At 38.7% G+C, this 14,659-nt stretch overlaps 1 protein-coding gene across 1 annotated transcript; it reads right to left on the bottom strand.

Moving 5' to 3' along the window:
- Positions 1–2,236: 2,236 nt before the first annotated feature.
- Positions 2,237–14,152, bottom strand: LOC138968880 (glycine cleavage system H protein-like). Its single transcript, XM_070341554.1, has 5 exons — positions 13,994–14,152; positions 10,306–10,391; positions 9,473–9,536; positions 8,146–8,277; positions 2,237–4,956 (listed from the first exon to the last, which is right to left on the bottom strand). Exons 1-5 carry the CDS (start codon positions 14,115–14,117, stop codon positions 4,862–4,864), a joined length of 501 nt encoding a protein of 166 aa, XP_070197655.1. The 5' UTR covers positions 14,118–14,152; the 3' UTR covers positions 2,237–4,861.
- Positions 14,153–14,659: the final 507 nt, after the last annotated feature.

Raw genomic sequence — 14,659 nt, 5'->3', positions numbered from 1 at the left:
CTATTGGGTGCAATCAGTTTTATAATGTGCCTTCAAATTTGTCTGGGTGATATGTTTCAAAGCAAGAAGTGATTGGTTTTCAGACAATCATTGACAGACATTGCTTATGAATGCAGCTGATGTATTTCCATACTCAACGTTCACTTGTTTGGATAAACTGGGCATTTCATCTCGGGGAAAAATATACTGTACTGTGAATGCACAAACAATATTGACAGTATGAGCACAATGTGTTCAACTTGTTTTTCTGAGAAATGCATAAATCTGTTTTTGTCACTGTACTCGTGTTTAGGAGTGTTGTGTCAAAGTTAATCAAAGTTTGAAAACAATGTATGCTGTTAAACAAATGTTACAAATACATACATGTACTACAAAAGATTACCACTTGTTTTTCTGGGTAATGCGTGAATTTGTTTTTGCCTCAGAGCATATGTTCAGAAGTCTTGAGTTGATGTTTACAATAAAAAAAAAGCAGCGTATGATGATAAAAATGTTTTAAGTACAGTACCTCAAAAAGAGGCATAGTAGTGAAAGGGAAGGAAATAGGTGAAAATAAATATGCTTTTACAGTGGTACCTGCAGGGAACAAACACTATTAAGTACAGCAAAAATGATTCCAACATTGCAGATGGCCTGCATATTTTGGTCGAGGTAATGCACATGCAGAGGGACGTATTACAGGTGTTCTTTATTGGAAGGTGTAACCTCTCCTCGTAGGTATCACTGTACTCCTGCGTGAATGTCTTACAGCTTCGAAATGGATAACATTTACTCTTGCTTACCGTTGGCCTTTGAAGCTTCCTACCATTCTTTCAACAGTTAAACATTCCAGACCATAATTCCATCAAAATTTGAAATGAATGGGTTTTATTCTGCATTGAATAAGTTCATTTTGAAACAAAGCCATCGTGGACTCTTGACAAGAAGTGACGCTGTTCCTATCAGTGCTGCCACTTGAGTGATTACTGCTTTAAAGTCTATGCGTGTGCTTGTAGCACCAATTTGCCAGTCTTCAAGCCTTTGGCTGAAGGATGTAATGGTGCCTGATCTCATTTATTTACAGTAAAGTGTTCTGTTTTTATTCACTTTCCATGTAGTGTGGCCTCCCATGTGATTCTGTGAGCTAATTTTCCTGCCTGTAATAGTGATAAAGATTCTGTTGAACATGCAGTGTAGCTACAAGTGATGTACCCCCCGCGGGTTAGGGGGAAGAATTTACCCGATGCTCCCCAGCATGTCGTAAGAGGCGACTAACAGATTCTGTTTCTCTTTTTACCCTTATTAAGTGTTTCTTGTATAGAATATAGTCAATTTTTGTAAAGATTTTAGTCAAGCAGTATGTAAGAAATGTTAAGTCCTTTGTACTGGAAACTTGCATTCTCCCAGTAAGGTAATATATTGTACTACGTTGCAAGCCCCTGGAGCAAATTTTTGATTAGTGCTTTTGTGAACAAGAAACAATTGACAAGTGGCTCTATCCCATCTCCCCCCTTTCCCCGTCGCGATATAACCTTCGTGGTTGAAAACGACGTTAAACACCAAATAAAGAAAAAAAGAAAAAAGTGATGTGTTCAATTCTGTAAAGATTATTAACAATGAACCAAGGGTAATAATGTGTGAACAGGATGTACCAAAAAATTATAAATTTCAAATCCTTCATGTCCCACTGGTACATTGCGTATTAGGGACTAGTTGATGTTATACGATACCGGAGGATGTACAACTTACAAATTCTTGCTTATCAAAACTAAATTTTGTTAAGAAAGTTTGTATGCATAGTGAATTGAATGTGTTGAGCAATGACATAGCATACATGTCACATTTGAGTAAATTTACTCGCACTAATTTGTGTCATTGACTGTGATATTATGAACCGAAGGTTGCATGAATGGAAGATATTATATATATATTTTTTTTTAACATGTACTATCGTTTGATTTTAATGTACACACTTCTGTAGGCTAAACCTTACAAAATTATGAAGGAGTTAACACATTTGCATTTGAATGATATTAATTGGTCACATGGATCGATACCCTATGGTTTGAATGTCAAGCATGATTGCATATTTATATGAATGTTTCAGGTAAAAATAAATCTGGTGAAACAAAGCACAGATGATTAAATTCTGTTATGGTTGAACTTTATTTTGCCTGGACCTACAGTTCATGAATCTGATTTCTCTTGCATACACACACACACACACACACACAAAATCACACCCTCACACACACACTGATGCTTTACATCTCCTGATTTATTAGTAGCAAAAGTAATACAATTTGCTAATACATCATTCAGCAAGAAGTCAATCAATTCCAAATGAATTGTGTTTGACAGGCATTTAAAGCCACAAAGGGCGGTCCACACAAACCATAATCACATTTGCAAAATCAACACATAGTAATGAAAAATAGACATTTTCACATATACCACAAATCTTTGCATAATCCATTTAAAATATTTCTCCAGCTCCTATAACAGTACTATTTCATGCCATTTAAAGAAAAGAAATGCTAAACACACAAACATCACAGTCCTACATTCCCCCTTAAAGTAATAAAAAGGCAAAAACAATACCAAACATTCTATTAGAATTATAACGCTTTCTTTCTTTCTTTATTTGGTGTTTAACGTTGTTATCAACCACGAAGGTTATATCACGACGGGGAAAGGGGGGAGATGGGATAGAGCCACTTGTCAATTGTTTCTTGTTCACAAAAGCACTAATCAAAAATTTGCTCCAGGGGCTTGCAACGTAGTACAATGTATTACCTTACTGGGAGAATGCAAGTTTCCAGTACAAAGGACTTAACATTTTTTACATACTGCTTGACTAAAATCTTTACAAAAATTGACTATATTCTATACAAGAAACACTTAACAAGGGTAAAGAAAACAGAATCCGTAAGTCGCCAGAATTATAACGCCCAATGCCAAGCATTAATTTCTTTTAAAATTATTATGCCAAATAGCTATGAGTTTCAGGACATGAATCTACATGTACAGAGTAGCTCATGTTCTTAACTGACTAGTAGATCTCATTTATATGAGAAGCAGAAAAACCCATCAGCTTGAAAAACATACAGACACAAATTTTTACTGACCTGATAAAATGGAGCAAGATTTTTAAAAGAAACTAGCATTTTGACTGTTTTCACACAAAACTGTTCAAAAACTTGCAAGCCAGACTTGAGATTCCAAAGGAAAGGGAGACTCAAATTAGAAATACAAGAAAAAACTGTGACACCTACCTGCAATTGCCAATGAAAGGACAGCTTTGGAACCTCTCACGATAGGCATATTTTTGTAAAATTAATAAACACAGGGACCAAGGAAGGTGTCTCACATTGCAGGTACTGTATTTCCTTTTATTGAAAATGGGCTTCTCTGAAAAAGTTAGAGCCAAGGACACTGTGTCTACTCAAATGTCTGCATTTCAAGTTTTTTTCTTTGCAGATGAAGTCTGACTGAAACACCATGCACACTAAGGAAGATAACTCCGCATTAGAGCGACAACACCCTTCAAAAGGCTGATTTGCAACTATAATAAACTGTCTCATAAAGAGACTTTTCAAATTTGACCAATAATGAAGCTGTTAACCGTTCAAGATACAGTGCCCCCCCCCCCAAGATTTCCCGTGAAAGTCTGTAAATGTACTTCCCAAACTCCCCCCTTCCCCTCCCTTGAGTGGGGTACTGCAAACAAAAGAAAAGTACTGGCAAGAGAAAACAGAATGATGAGAAGTAGCAGATCTTGACGAAGAAAGGATCAACAAGTCGCGTAAGGCGAAAATACAATATTTAGTCAAGTAGCTGTCGAACTCACAGAATGAAACTGAACGCAATGCAACGCAGCAAGACCGTATACTCGTGGTCCACCGCTCACGGCATAGGCAGTGAAATTGACAAGAAGAGCGGGGTAGTGGTTACGCTATGCTGCATAGCACGCTTTTCTGTACCTCTCTTCGTTTTAACTTTCTGAGCGTGTTTTTAATCCAAACATATCATATCTATATATTTTTGGAATCAGGAACCGACAAGGAATAAGATGAAAGTGTTTTTAAATTGATTTCGAAAAAAAAATTTTGATAATAATTTTTATATATTTAATTTTCAGAGCTTGTTTTTAATCCGAATATAACATATTTATATGTTTTTGGAATCAGCAAATGATGGAGAATAAGATAAACGTAAATTTGGATCGTTTTATAAATTTTTATATTTTTTTACAATTTTCAGATTTTTAATGACCAAAGTCATGAATTAATTTTTAAGCCACCAAGCTGAAATGCAATACCGAACCCCGGGCTTCGTCGAAGAGTACTTGACCAAAATTTCAACCAATTTGGTTGAAAAATGAGGGCGTGACAGTGCCGCCTCAACTTTCACAAAAAGCCGGATATGACGTCATCAAAGACATTTATCAAAAAAATGAAAAAAACGTTCGGGGATTTCATACCCAGGAACTCTCATGTCAAATTTCATAAAGATCGGTCCAGTAGTTTAGTCTGAATCGCTCTACACACACACACACACGCACACACACACACACACACACACACACACACGCACATACACCATGACCCTCGTTTCGATTCCCCCTCGATGTTAAAATATTTAGTCAAAACTTGACTAAATATAATAAAAGAACAAAGACATGTATTGCAGTCAGACACTGGTTTTATGACAGTAAATATATTTTATAACCCAATCCAGATCTCAGTACAGTTTAACAAAACCAACAAAGTGACAAAACTCAATATAACTTGGAACAAAACGAAAAAACCTAACTCTATTGACAAATGCACTTGCACATATTTGACAGACTTTAAAGAAAGGAAAATAATTGACGGCTCCATTATTCCTCAGTCTCCAGGAACTTTCTGTAAGCACTTTCGTCCATGAGGTTATTCAGCTCGGACAAATCTGCTACTTCCACCTTGAAAATCCATCCTGCAACAAAATCCATACTTCAGTGACAAATTGTACACAATGTAAGCGATAAGAAACAGTTGAGACTCCAAAGCCCTCTTTCCTCTTTGTATTGCTGTTTAATTTATGGTAAATATTCATATGAGCTAACTTCGCTATGGATACATAATTCTTTATAGAAGCAGTATAATCATATGCACACAAACATGCCCCGATCATGCACACACCTACTGTCGGTGTGTGCACTCTCACATACACATATGGGCGCTTTTCAAAATAGTAAGAATTTTCAGACAGATGAATTTTTCAAAATGACTTTAATCAAATCAACTTTCTTGTGAGTTAGAATGATTAAGGAAACATTAAAGTATTCAAAACACAAAATGGGCACTCTTTGTCTAAAACAGTGGAGAAGAAAAAAATAATTAATGAAAATAAACAAGGAAAAAATGTCAGTGGTGTTACCATGTTTTGAATTTTTTTTTATCAAACAAAATAAGGCGATATCATACTGATTTGCATATGGATTGAAGAGCCTAAAGATGATCTCCCAATTGATCATGATTGAACATGTATCGCTGCACTGAAATATCAGGTTTCAGAGCATAAATGTGCCTTTCGCTCTGATTTACTGTTTTTTTATCATTGTCTTTCACACGGAGCAGATGAAGGAGTGATAAAATTTTTACGATTATTTTTTTGTGTATGCTTTGGACTTAAAGGCATAAACACAAAGCATTGTACTGATTAAAATGTCCAAGGAATTATGGACAAAAATTAAAAAATAGCATGGTAACACCACTGACATAGCGGTAACACCACTGACAGTCGGTAACACCACTGACAATCATCATACAAAAATTGAATTTATTATAAATTGGAAATAAGATACTTGTCACCATGAACATTCATTATGAATTTGAAACCCAAAAGAGACTTCTGATAAAGTGAAATTATCATAACTTTAACTATTCAGGGGTACATTCATTGTAGGCAACAGTGAAACAAATTACTTTTGGTAACACCAATGACATAAACACCATTCATTAAAGAATTTGTAATGAGATTTCAAGAACAACACAATTTATCAGTAATGCTCATGTTAAACTGAACACTGACATTGTTTTGAACAGGTTTTATGCATAAATGTCACAAACTTATTCCAAAAAGGTAACAAAACTTGACATTAGTAACACCACTGACAGTTGGTAACACCGCTGACAACTGGTAACACTAATGGCATACTGACATCATCGTTATGCCATTTTCACAACTTGAACATAAATGTAGCACATTGCAAATGCACATGGTTAATGCGACAGCTCAAATAATTGTTCCAAACAGATTACAAGCACAAACAGAAAACTTAGGGGGGAAAATGCAAGCAAATACAACATGACAATAAAGAAAAAAGTAACAGGCAGTAATACAAATGAGATATGCTTGCATCCATCTCATTTCATTTCTTTCCTGGGCACAAAAGAAAGTTACAGTAATATGTGCACCTGCACTCTTCAGGCAGCGTTTCTTGACAGAATGCATGGCAGTAATAAAAAAGGCTTGGTAGTAGAAAAATGAACAATGTCTTGCGGTGCATTTGATACCAGAACCTCGTCAAGTTGACAATACCCTTGCAGAAAATCATATGCTTCAAGCCTTCAACTTTCCCACCACCGCTCTCCATATTGCCTCATCAACTGAAAACTGGTCTGCTGCATTGCTAGTACGAACAGGCTGTGGGATGACGGCCAGAATTTTGTCATGGTCATACCAACAGAGATCTTGGTATGTTTTGGGCCAGAAGAAAGTGTTAGTAAATCCCTTGCCCACCGCATTCATACAGTCCACATAGACCTCTTCACCATCAACCTCCACAACCACCCCAGGATACGGCTTTCGCTTTCTGGGTCTGCATCTCTCCTTTGTCGGTAACGACGCTGTTTTTCAGCAGCAGATAGGGCCATGACTGCGGTATATACGCCAGCTCCTAAGACAAAAGTGTACATACTTAGCATGTGTTTGTTATAATGCATGCTACAATTGATATAACATGATATATAACTTGCAATGTATAGCTCCACGCTACATAAAGTACCAGCAACTACTTCTTTAAGCATCCTGCCCAGTCCCTAGCATCCTCTTTCCCATGTATGCATTCCAGTAGTCTTTTCAATTAACGTTGCCCGTCTCTGCTGTGTGAAATACACCAAAAAGACCTTCGAATGTCAGTGGTGTTACCATTCTGTCAGTGGTGTTACCCTACAGCATGGTAACACCACTGACGGTAACACCACTGACAAAATGAAGTTTAAAAAATAATGACTGCTCCCCCAAGCATGCGTGATCCAAAGTTCTTGCACCATGTGGAAGTGGTTTACTAATACCACTAACTGAGCTATCAGTTTCTCCCCTGAGTGTGTTTTATTGCAACTGCACCTAGTAACACCACTGACAATATTTACAAACATACCCTTACCTGCTTCGCTTCCAAAGGCTTGTAAATGGTCCACAGCTCACAGTGCCGGCTTTCTCTGCATTCAAGTTATGGAGGGTAAAGGGAAGGAGCTCTCAGCGAATATAAAGATGGATAGCAAGGGGGGAAACCAATGTTTTCCACCAAACTTGTGTGATGGTAACACCACTGACATGAAACCGTGGGACAATGATTTTTTCATCTTCAGTTTATTTTTTCTGTCATTCTGTTGGCAGAAAGGGGTAAATAGAATTTGAAATGTAAAGTTCATGGATAAATAACCTTAAAAATAATTTTTCTGGACAGCCTGAATTTTTTTTCAAGAATTTTATGGACAGTTCAAGTTTACCATGTTTTACGTGGGACAGCTATTTTTAGCCACCCACTCGATATTGTATGGACAATAGTAATAATCAAAAGCAATATTTGATAAAAAAAGTTAGACCCCACTTCTTGTACAATGGTTGCTCTTTACGATAAAACAATTTGCATCGAGAAATACTGATACGTTTATTGGTAAGATTTTATGAAAGTACAGGGACAAGAAAATTCTTACTTTTTTGAAAACCACCCATATATGCAAAAGTGTGAGGTTCACACACACACACACACACACACACACACACACTTACATCTCTGTATCCCTGTGCACAGTTTCTCTAAATTATGCAAGCACACACACGCATTTACACACGCACGCACACACACACACACACACACATACACCCTTAGCTTACCATCACTCAGTGGAGATTTGTTGATAAGTTCCGGTTTGTCCGACAGAGCTTCGTTGACCCCCACTATCTTCCCGGCTGCTGGACTGTAGATATCACTAGCTGCCTTCACACTTTCCACGCATCCTGCTTCACCTGTGGACATAAACATTTGCTACTTCATGTACAAGTGTCTACAGCTCACATTTTCAAAGAAACAAAAGAATTAATTAAGTGCTTTAAAAACAGACCACTGTACGTGAGAGTAATGTGGAACAGGTCTCCTTGCATCTGAAAGAATTAGAAGTACCGAAAGGAACAATTGACTTCCATCTCATTAAAAGGATGATTGTGGCAATCTCATGCGTTTCTCATTATCTAATTAAGGCAATTTAAAAAAATTAAATATGTACACAGACAAACACAAGAACCTTCTTCTTCTTCTTCTTGTCGATCACTCAGATGGAAACGCCGGTTCTCCGCACAAATGTTGCCGTGCGCTGTAGGTCGTCCAGACTGCCATAGAGCTTCCCTTGCACCGTGGTCGCCTCCGCCCAGATCTGGCTCCTGAGGCCATCGTGTAGTGGGCAAGTCTGCAGCAGGTGTTCCGTTGTCATGCTGCCTGTTTGACAAGGGCACTGGTCTGACTGGCCAATTCTGAACTTGGTGAAAAGGTGGTGGTTCATTTGGTTGTGGCCTGTCCGCAGCCTGAATATGAGGACCTGCTCAGACCTTGTGAGCAGGTGAAAAGCGTCGTTTTTGTTGTAGTGTGGGTTCTGCTGCAACCACTTTTTGTGTTGCTTGGTCTTGATGATGGTCTTGGCTTCTTTGAAGGTGGTTGATCTGTCATTCTGGTCCTTCGTAGTGCCCTCCTTTGCCAGAGTATCTGCGGCTTCGTTGCCTAGTATGTTGCAGTGAGAGGGGACCCATTGCAGCACGACTGTGTGGGCTCTGCACAGGGAGGTCAAGGCGGATGACAGGTCATTCAGTTCTTTGTCTCTGGCAGTGTCAAAGGCCTGCAGGACTGACTTTGCGTCGCTGAAGAACACAACGTTGTTGGAGGAGAGTGGACTGTGCTTAATGTGGGCTGCACCTGTCTGGAGCGCTACTGCTTCAGCCTTAAAGTTGGTGGAGTAGAGGCCGGTAGCGAGGGAGATGTGTTCTTCTTCTCGACCTCCTGGGTACTTTATGTAGATTCCGGCACCACCACTTCTGACAGCCTGGTCGGCAGATCTGTCAGTGTATAACACAAGAACCAATTTTGTTCTTGTCCTGACATCTTTGTTTTGCTGTTTAGTGTGACCTTAGTGCAAGACTATGGAGTTGGGATTACACATGTATGCACACTTACCATCTTTTTCAACTTCTGTTCCAATCTCTGGTAGCTGGACATACACTATCTCGCCAAGACTTTCCTGAAAAAAAAGAACAAAGATTTCACGCTAAAAAAATATCACTAACCCCAAAGAATTTTAAGCTGCTAGACTTCAGATGTTGCATATTTATTTGTAGTGTCTCAAACTCCAAACCGCTTGTCTTCTCGAAACGCTGTATTAAAGCATTGACAAAACACTTCAAATAATACATGTACCCACCCCCCCCCCCCCCTCACACACACCTTCTTAGCAAATGTGATATTTCAAAAATGAACTTGTAGAATTCTACAGTTCTGCATCTAAAACAAAGTTTGGCAACATATTCAAATATAGGTTAAAATGAAAGATTGAGTAAAAGTCTTATGAGTGTGACTGTTTTCAAAAGAAACCGGATAATTGTTACGACCATCTTTTACAAATTTATGACAACTGTGAGTCAGTGAGATGGAGAAAGAGAGAAAAGCGGTGTGTCTGTGTGTGCGTGAGGGTGTCTGTCAGTCTGTGTGCCTCTTAGTTTGTCCATAATATATGCAATGTTGTTCCCAGAATCAGGACAATCAGTCAGTTGGACCTAGATAGAAAATGCACTGTATACATTGGACCTTACATCCTGGTCTCCTACATGCCAACATTATATGACGCTGGACCAGCCAGGGGTCGGAACAATGCGTCAACACCGCATATGCAGTCAGTGAATTTTTACAGGGACACTAGTTCGCAGAAAGAGTGAGTGTATCTTTGTGTGTGAGTGTGCACACGTTGTGTTCATAAAGACACATTAAACATTTACACCTCAGCTTCACCATACCTGTGCATGATCTGAGATGCCAACAGTGCCAACATTTCCTCCATCACTGAGCTCAATCCACTCATGCTTCTCTGTGAACACTTTGTCTGAAAAATCAATCACACCACGGTCTTAAATGGCGAGTTCCAACGTACTGAAACAAGGGGCAAAATCACAGCAAAAGCAGCATACTACATGCAACTCACTTTAACTCAGTTTTTTGTGCACACTCTCCTGAGCACACAAATCACCACCATGAAATGAAATGGCTGAAAATCTTTGTGGAACAGCGTGTGATCTAGCAATTCTGCAAAATGTCCATGTTTGTGATGTGTGGTCGAGTGGCATCAAGGCCTCAGATGATTCACTCGCAAGAAGTGGAATCAATTTTGACCTTCTGGTTGGAGATTCTTGCTGGGCAATCCCCCTTTTTTGCCCTCTTTTCCAATTGCCTGCATGGTTTAAACGCACACACACAAACAAACACCTCTCACATGCAGACTATGACATGTAAAATATTTGCAAAAACGTTAGTTCATACTCCAGCTACTTTTTTCTATCACAATGTGATTTGTTGATTAAACACTCAAACAAAACATGGACACACATGCAACAAATATGGGTGTCATGTGAATAACTGTATAACTATAAGGAAATTTGAGTAGGCAGCTGCATCTCCACATAATGTTTTAAATATGTTCAATTAAACTGCAAAAGCTGTAAGTGTAACAGCTTTATTCTTGTCTGTATGCTATCAACACAAAACAGAGAAGTACAAGTAAGGGGTGAGTGGAGGAAGAATAAGAAGAATAAGAATAAGAATACTTTATTATCTCATAGAGAAATTCAGGCGTGGTACATAACAATAATACAAACAGGACATTGTTTTTACATAAGACATATAGCACTATATAACAGGGCAGGTTATAAACACACCTCCCACATACCTTTCTGGCCATTCCTTGCATTGTGCTTACGCATTCAGTCATGAACACATCCATGTCTCACTTACACATCGCACACATGGACATTCTTATACGCTCAACTTACCCATTCACACATGGACATTCGACCACGCTCCACTTACACATTCTTATACGCTCCACTTACACATTCACCTATGGGCATTCTTATATGCTCCACTTACACATTCCCACATGGACATTCGACTACGCCCACTTACACATTCCCACATGGGCATCTTTAAAGCACTGCGCTTACATATTCTCGCACACCTACGCGTATAACGGACTATGGCTAAACATCATTGCAAAAAATCATAGCATACAATATATCACAGAAAAAATACGGACGTACATAAAACCAATACATATGTACATTACTACTGATTGCACTAGCAGAAGAGGGGCTGAGTCGGGTATGTGGATGTGTTTACATGTTGCCAAGGGTGATGGATTTGGGGATGAAGCTGTTTTGCAGCCTGAGTGTCCTAGCTTTGTGCGTGCGAAGTCTACGGCCAGAGGGAAGGAGTTCATAGAGGTGGGCAAGGACATGGGACCTATCTGAAGCTATCCGCCTACTCTTTCTCACCACATGCTTTTCATACAGGTGAGAGTGTGTGTAGGGGCAGAGATAGTGTTGTTTTTTTAAAGCTCATTCACATGCATAGAGATGCATAATCCATAAGGCCAACAACAAAAAAAGTCTGTTTACGGTATCCCGACCGACCCTATTTTTTCGCGCGACCCTAGACTTTTTTTTGGCATTTGGACAAACAACAAAAAAAGCCTTTGTTTTTTGGCAAAATAACTTAAAAACTAATATATGGGGTTTTTTGAAAAAAAAGAAAAAAAATTCCGACCTACCGACCCTATTTTTTTTGCCTATGTTACCGTACACAGACTATTTTTTTTTTGGCCTAAGTATTTATACAAGTTGACTTTGGGTTTCTTCTGAGTATTAGATCTATACATTCACCTTGCCTAGATTGGGTTTTTCTAATGTTTAATATTTTTTCTCCATGCAGTAATTTCCCATTCCTCCAAATGACTGTTTCTTCTTCTTTGTTCCTGAGCTTTTACTCTCAGGGTAATAATTTTGCATGCGATGCCGGATTTAACCCTGCCACATGCATGGCTGGAAGTGGAATGACGCCGTCTTTGACTTTGAGGGAAAATGACCGGTAAAATGCCACTCTCAAACAACAAGGTTCGGGTGGAAGATTTTTAACCTCAGGTTACTGAGATCTTAATCTTATTCATGCTGAGAGTCAGCAAACAAAGGTATGCACTAACTGCTGACTTTGATCACCGTTTTCATTTTCCGCTCTCCTTTTCAGGGACAGTGCTATCCCTATCAGCTGACCCACTTCTGGTGAACCTGACCTGCACTTTGAACTGTATGTGTTCTAATTTCCAAAGCATGTCAACTCATCTGTTGGCTGTTAAGAACAGAGAAAACATACATGTGTCATTGTAAAATTACCCACAAACTCATTGACATGCACTTTTACTCTATAGACTGCATGGTACTGGCAGATACACAAATAAACTCTTAACAATATCTATGAAGATCCTTAGGAAGAAGCACAGACAGACAGTTGCACACACTGTTAACAGTACAAATGAAGATTTAATACCACACTGCACAGCTGACAGTGACTCGGATAACTTTCATGGGACCTGAAGAACTTGGGTTTGCTAACTCGATGAATAATCCATTAGGTTACTTAAAACTGTGTAGGATTAGAAGAGGCATGACAGAACATGCTCAGTGGAACATTTATTCCATACAATTGCTTTCAAGAGAAAGAAAGGATTTAAATAACAATTCAAAAAGAATATGTACTGAGGATGGGGAAAAAAAGCTAAAAAAAAAATAAATGAAAAGAAAAAAGAAGAAGAAAAAAGTTGGATTTAATGGCACAAAGAGGGACATCTGAAATCAAATATGGGGCCTGTGACATAACAGGCATGTGGCTTAGTGCACTTTGAGCATAACAGGCTTGTGTCATAACAGGTGCCTTCTTCAGTACTTCACTACTTGGTTTGAAGCAGAACAATTAAACCATGTCATTTCTCAATTTACAGTAAATGACACCCTTCACTCAACAATGTTTATTTTATCATGACTGTAATTCTTTCGCTGCTTTTAATGATTCATTTATTTATCACTATATTTTGTGGTAATAATTACGCAAAAACTCCTCGACCTTTTGTACAGCTTTTTGCAAGCTTGCAGTTGGATGTCTGTTCAGGTAAAGAGAGGGTCTTCAAGGTAAGGGCATAACGCGGTCATCCACATCATGAGCATGACGATCCCTTGCATCACTATCCACTGACCTACGCTGTCCTCGCTCTAGCTGTTTAACCATGGAAACATTAGTCAAGCAGTATGTGAGAAATGTTAAGTCCTTTGTACTGGAAACTTGCATTCTCCCAGTAAGGTCATATATTGTACTACGTTGCAAGCCCCTGGAGCACATTTTTGATTAATGCTTTTGTGAACAAGAAACAATTAACAAGTGGCTCTATCCCGCCCCCCCCCCCCCCCCTTTCCCCGTCGCGATATAACCTTGAACGGTTGAAAACGACGTTAAACACCAAATAAAGAAAGAAAGAAAGAAAGAAAGTGAACCGCACTTGACAGCCGTGCAAGTGTCCGCTGCGATACTTGATCGAAAGTCAGTGCCCTCTTTAGCGAAAACAGACTTCTAAGATGGAAGACAGCAGTATGCTTAATTACTCACTGGCTAGTAGACGTGACGATGAAAATGGCTGCAAACAGCTCGCAACGAAAGTCTGTTGGCGCAGAGCAAGGGCAGTGACACGAGATGTTTGTTTGGCAAGTCGTACGAGCATGGTCGCCGCCATTTTGCACCTCAAGGCCAACGCTGACGGAGTCACGTGGTTTACCATTTGGGGAAAGATGGAACCATAGGCGCTTGAAAACGGGTACATATTGTTTATTTTATAGAAAGTGCTTTTTATCAAAGAAACTACAATGTACAGTGTTTGTTTTTATGTAGGAGTAAACACGGATCTGGTGATACGATTAACTGGATCTAACTGAAAAATAAAAATGAATGTTAAACTGTAGTGTCAATGATAAGAAAAAGCATGGAACAATTTCTTTTGAAATATAATTATGCCAATACCACATATGATTACTTAAAATGAAATCTAAAAAGAAACATAACAGCTACAACAAAACAAAACAATTACAGCTACAACAACACTCTGTGTTTCTTTATTCCCACGAATTCAGAGGAATAAAGGGTTCCTTTCACTTTTGTTATCATTCCCATTTCTCCTTCTGTTCCTTGTTTACTAGCCTGCTTTTATGATTGTTACATTCTTCTAGTTTATTTATCGTTACAGTACACACACATAGGCCTATACTGATATATACAGCT

The sequence above is a fragment of the Littorina saxatilis genome, linkage group LG1 (assembly GCF_037325665.1).
Source record: "Littorina saxatilis isolate snail1 linkage group LG1, US_GU_Lsax_2.0, whole genome shotgun sequence".
NCBI lineage: Eukaryota > Metazoa > Mollusca > Gastropoda > Littorinimorpha > Littorinidae > Littorina > Littorina saxatilis.
The sequence above is the reverse complement of the archived record's forward strand: the minus strand, read 5'-3'. Positions and strand labels throughout refer to the sequence as shown.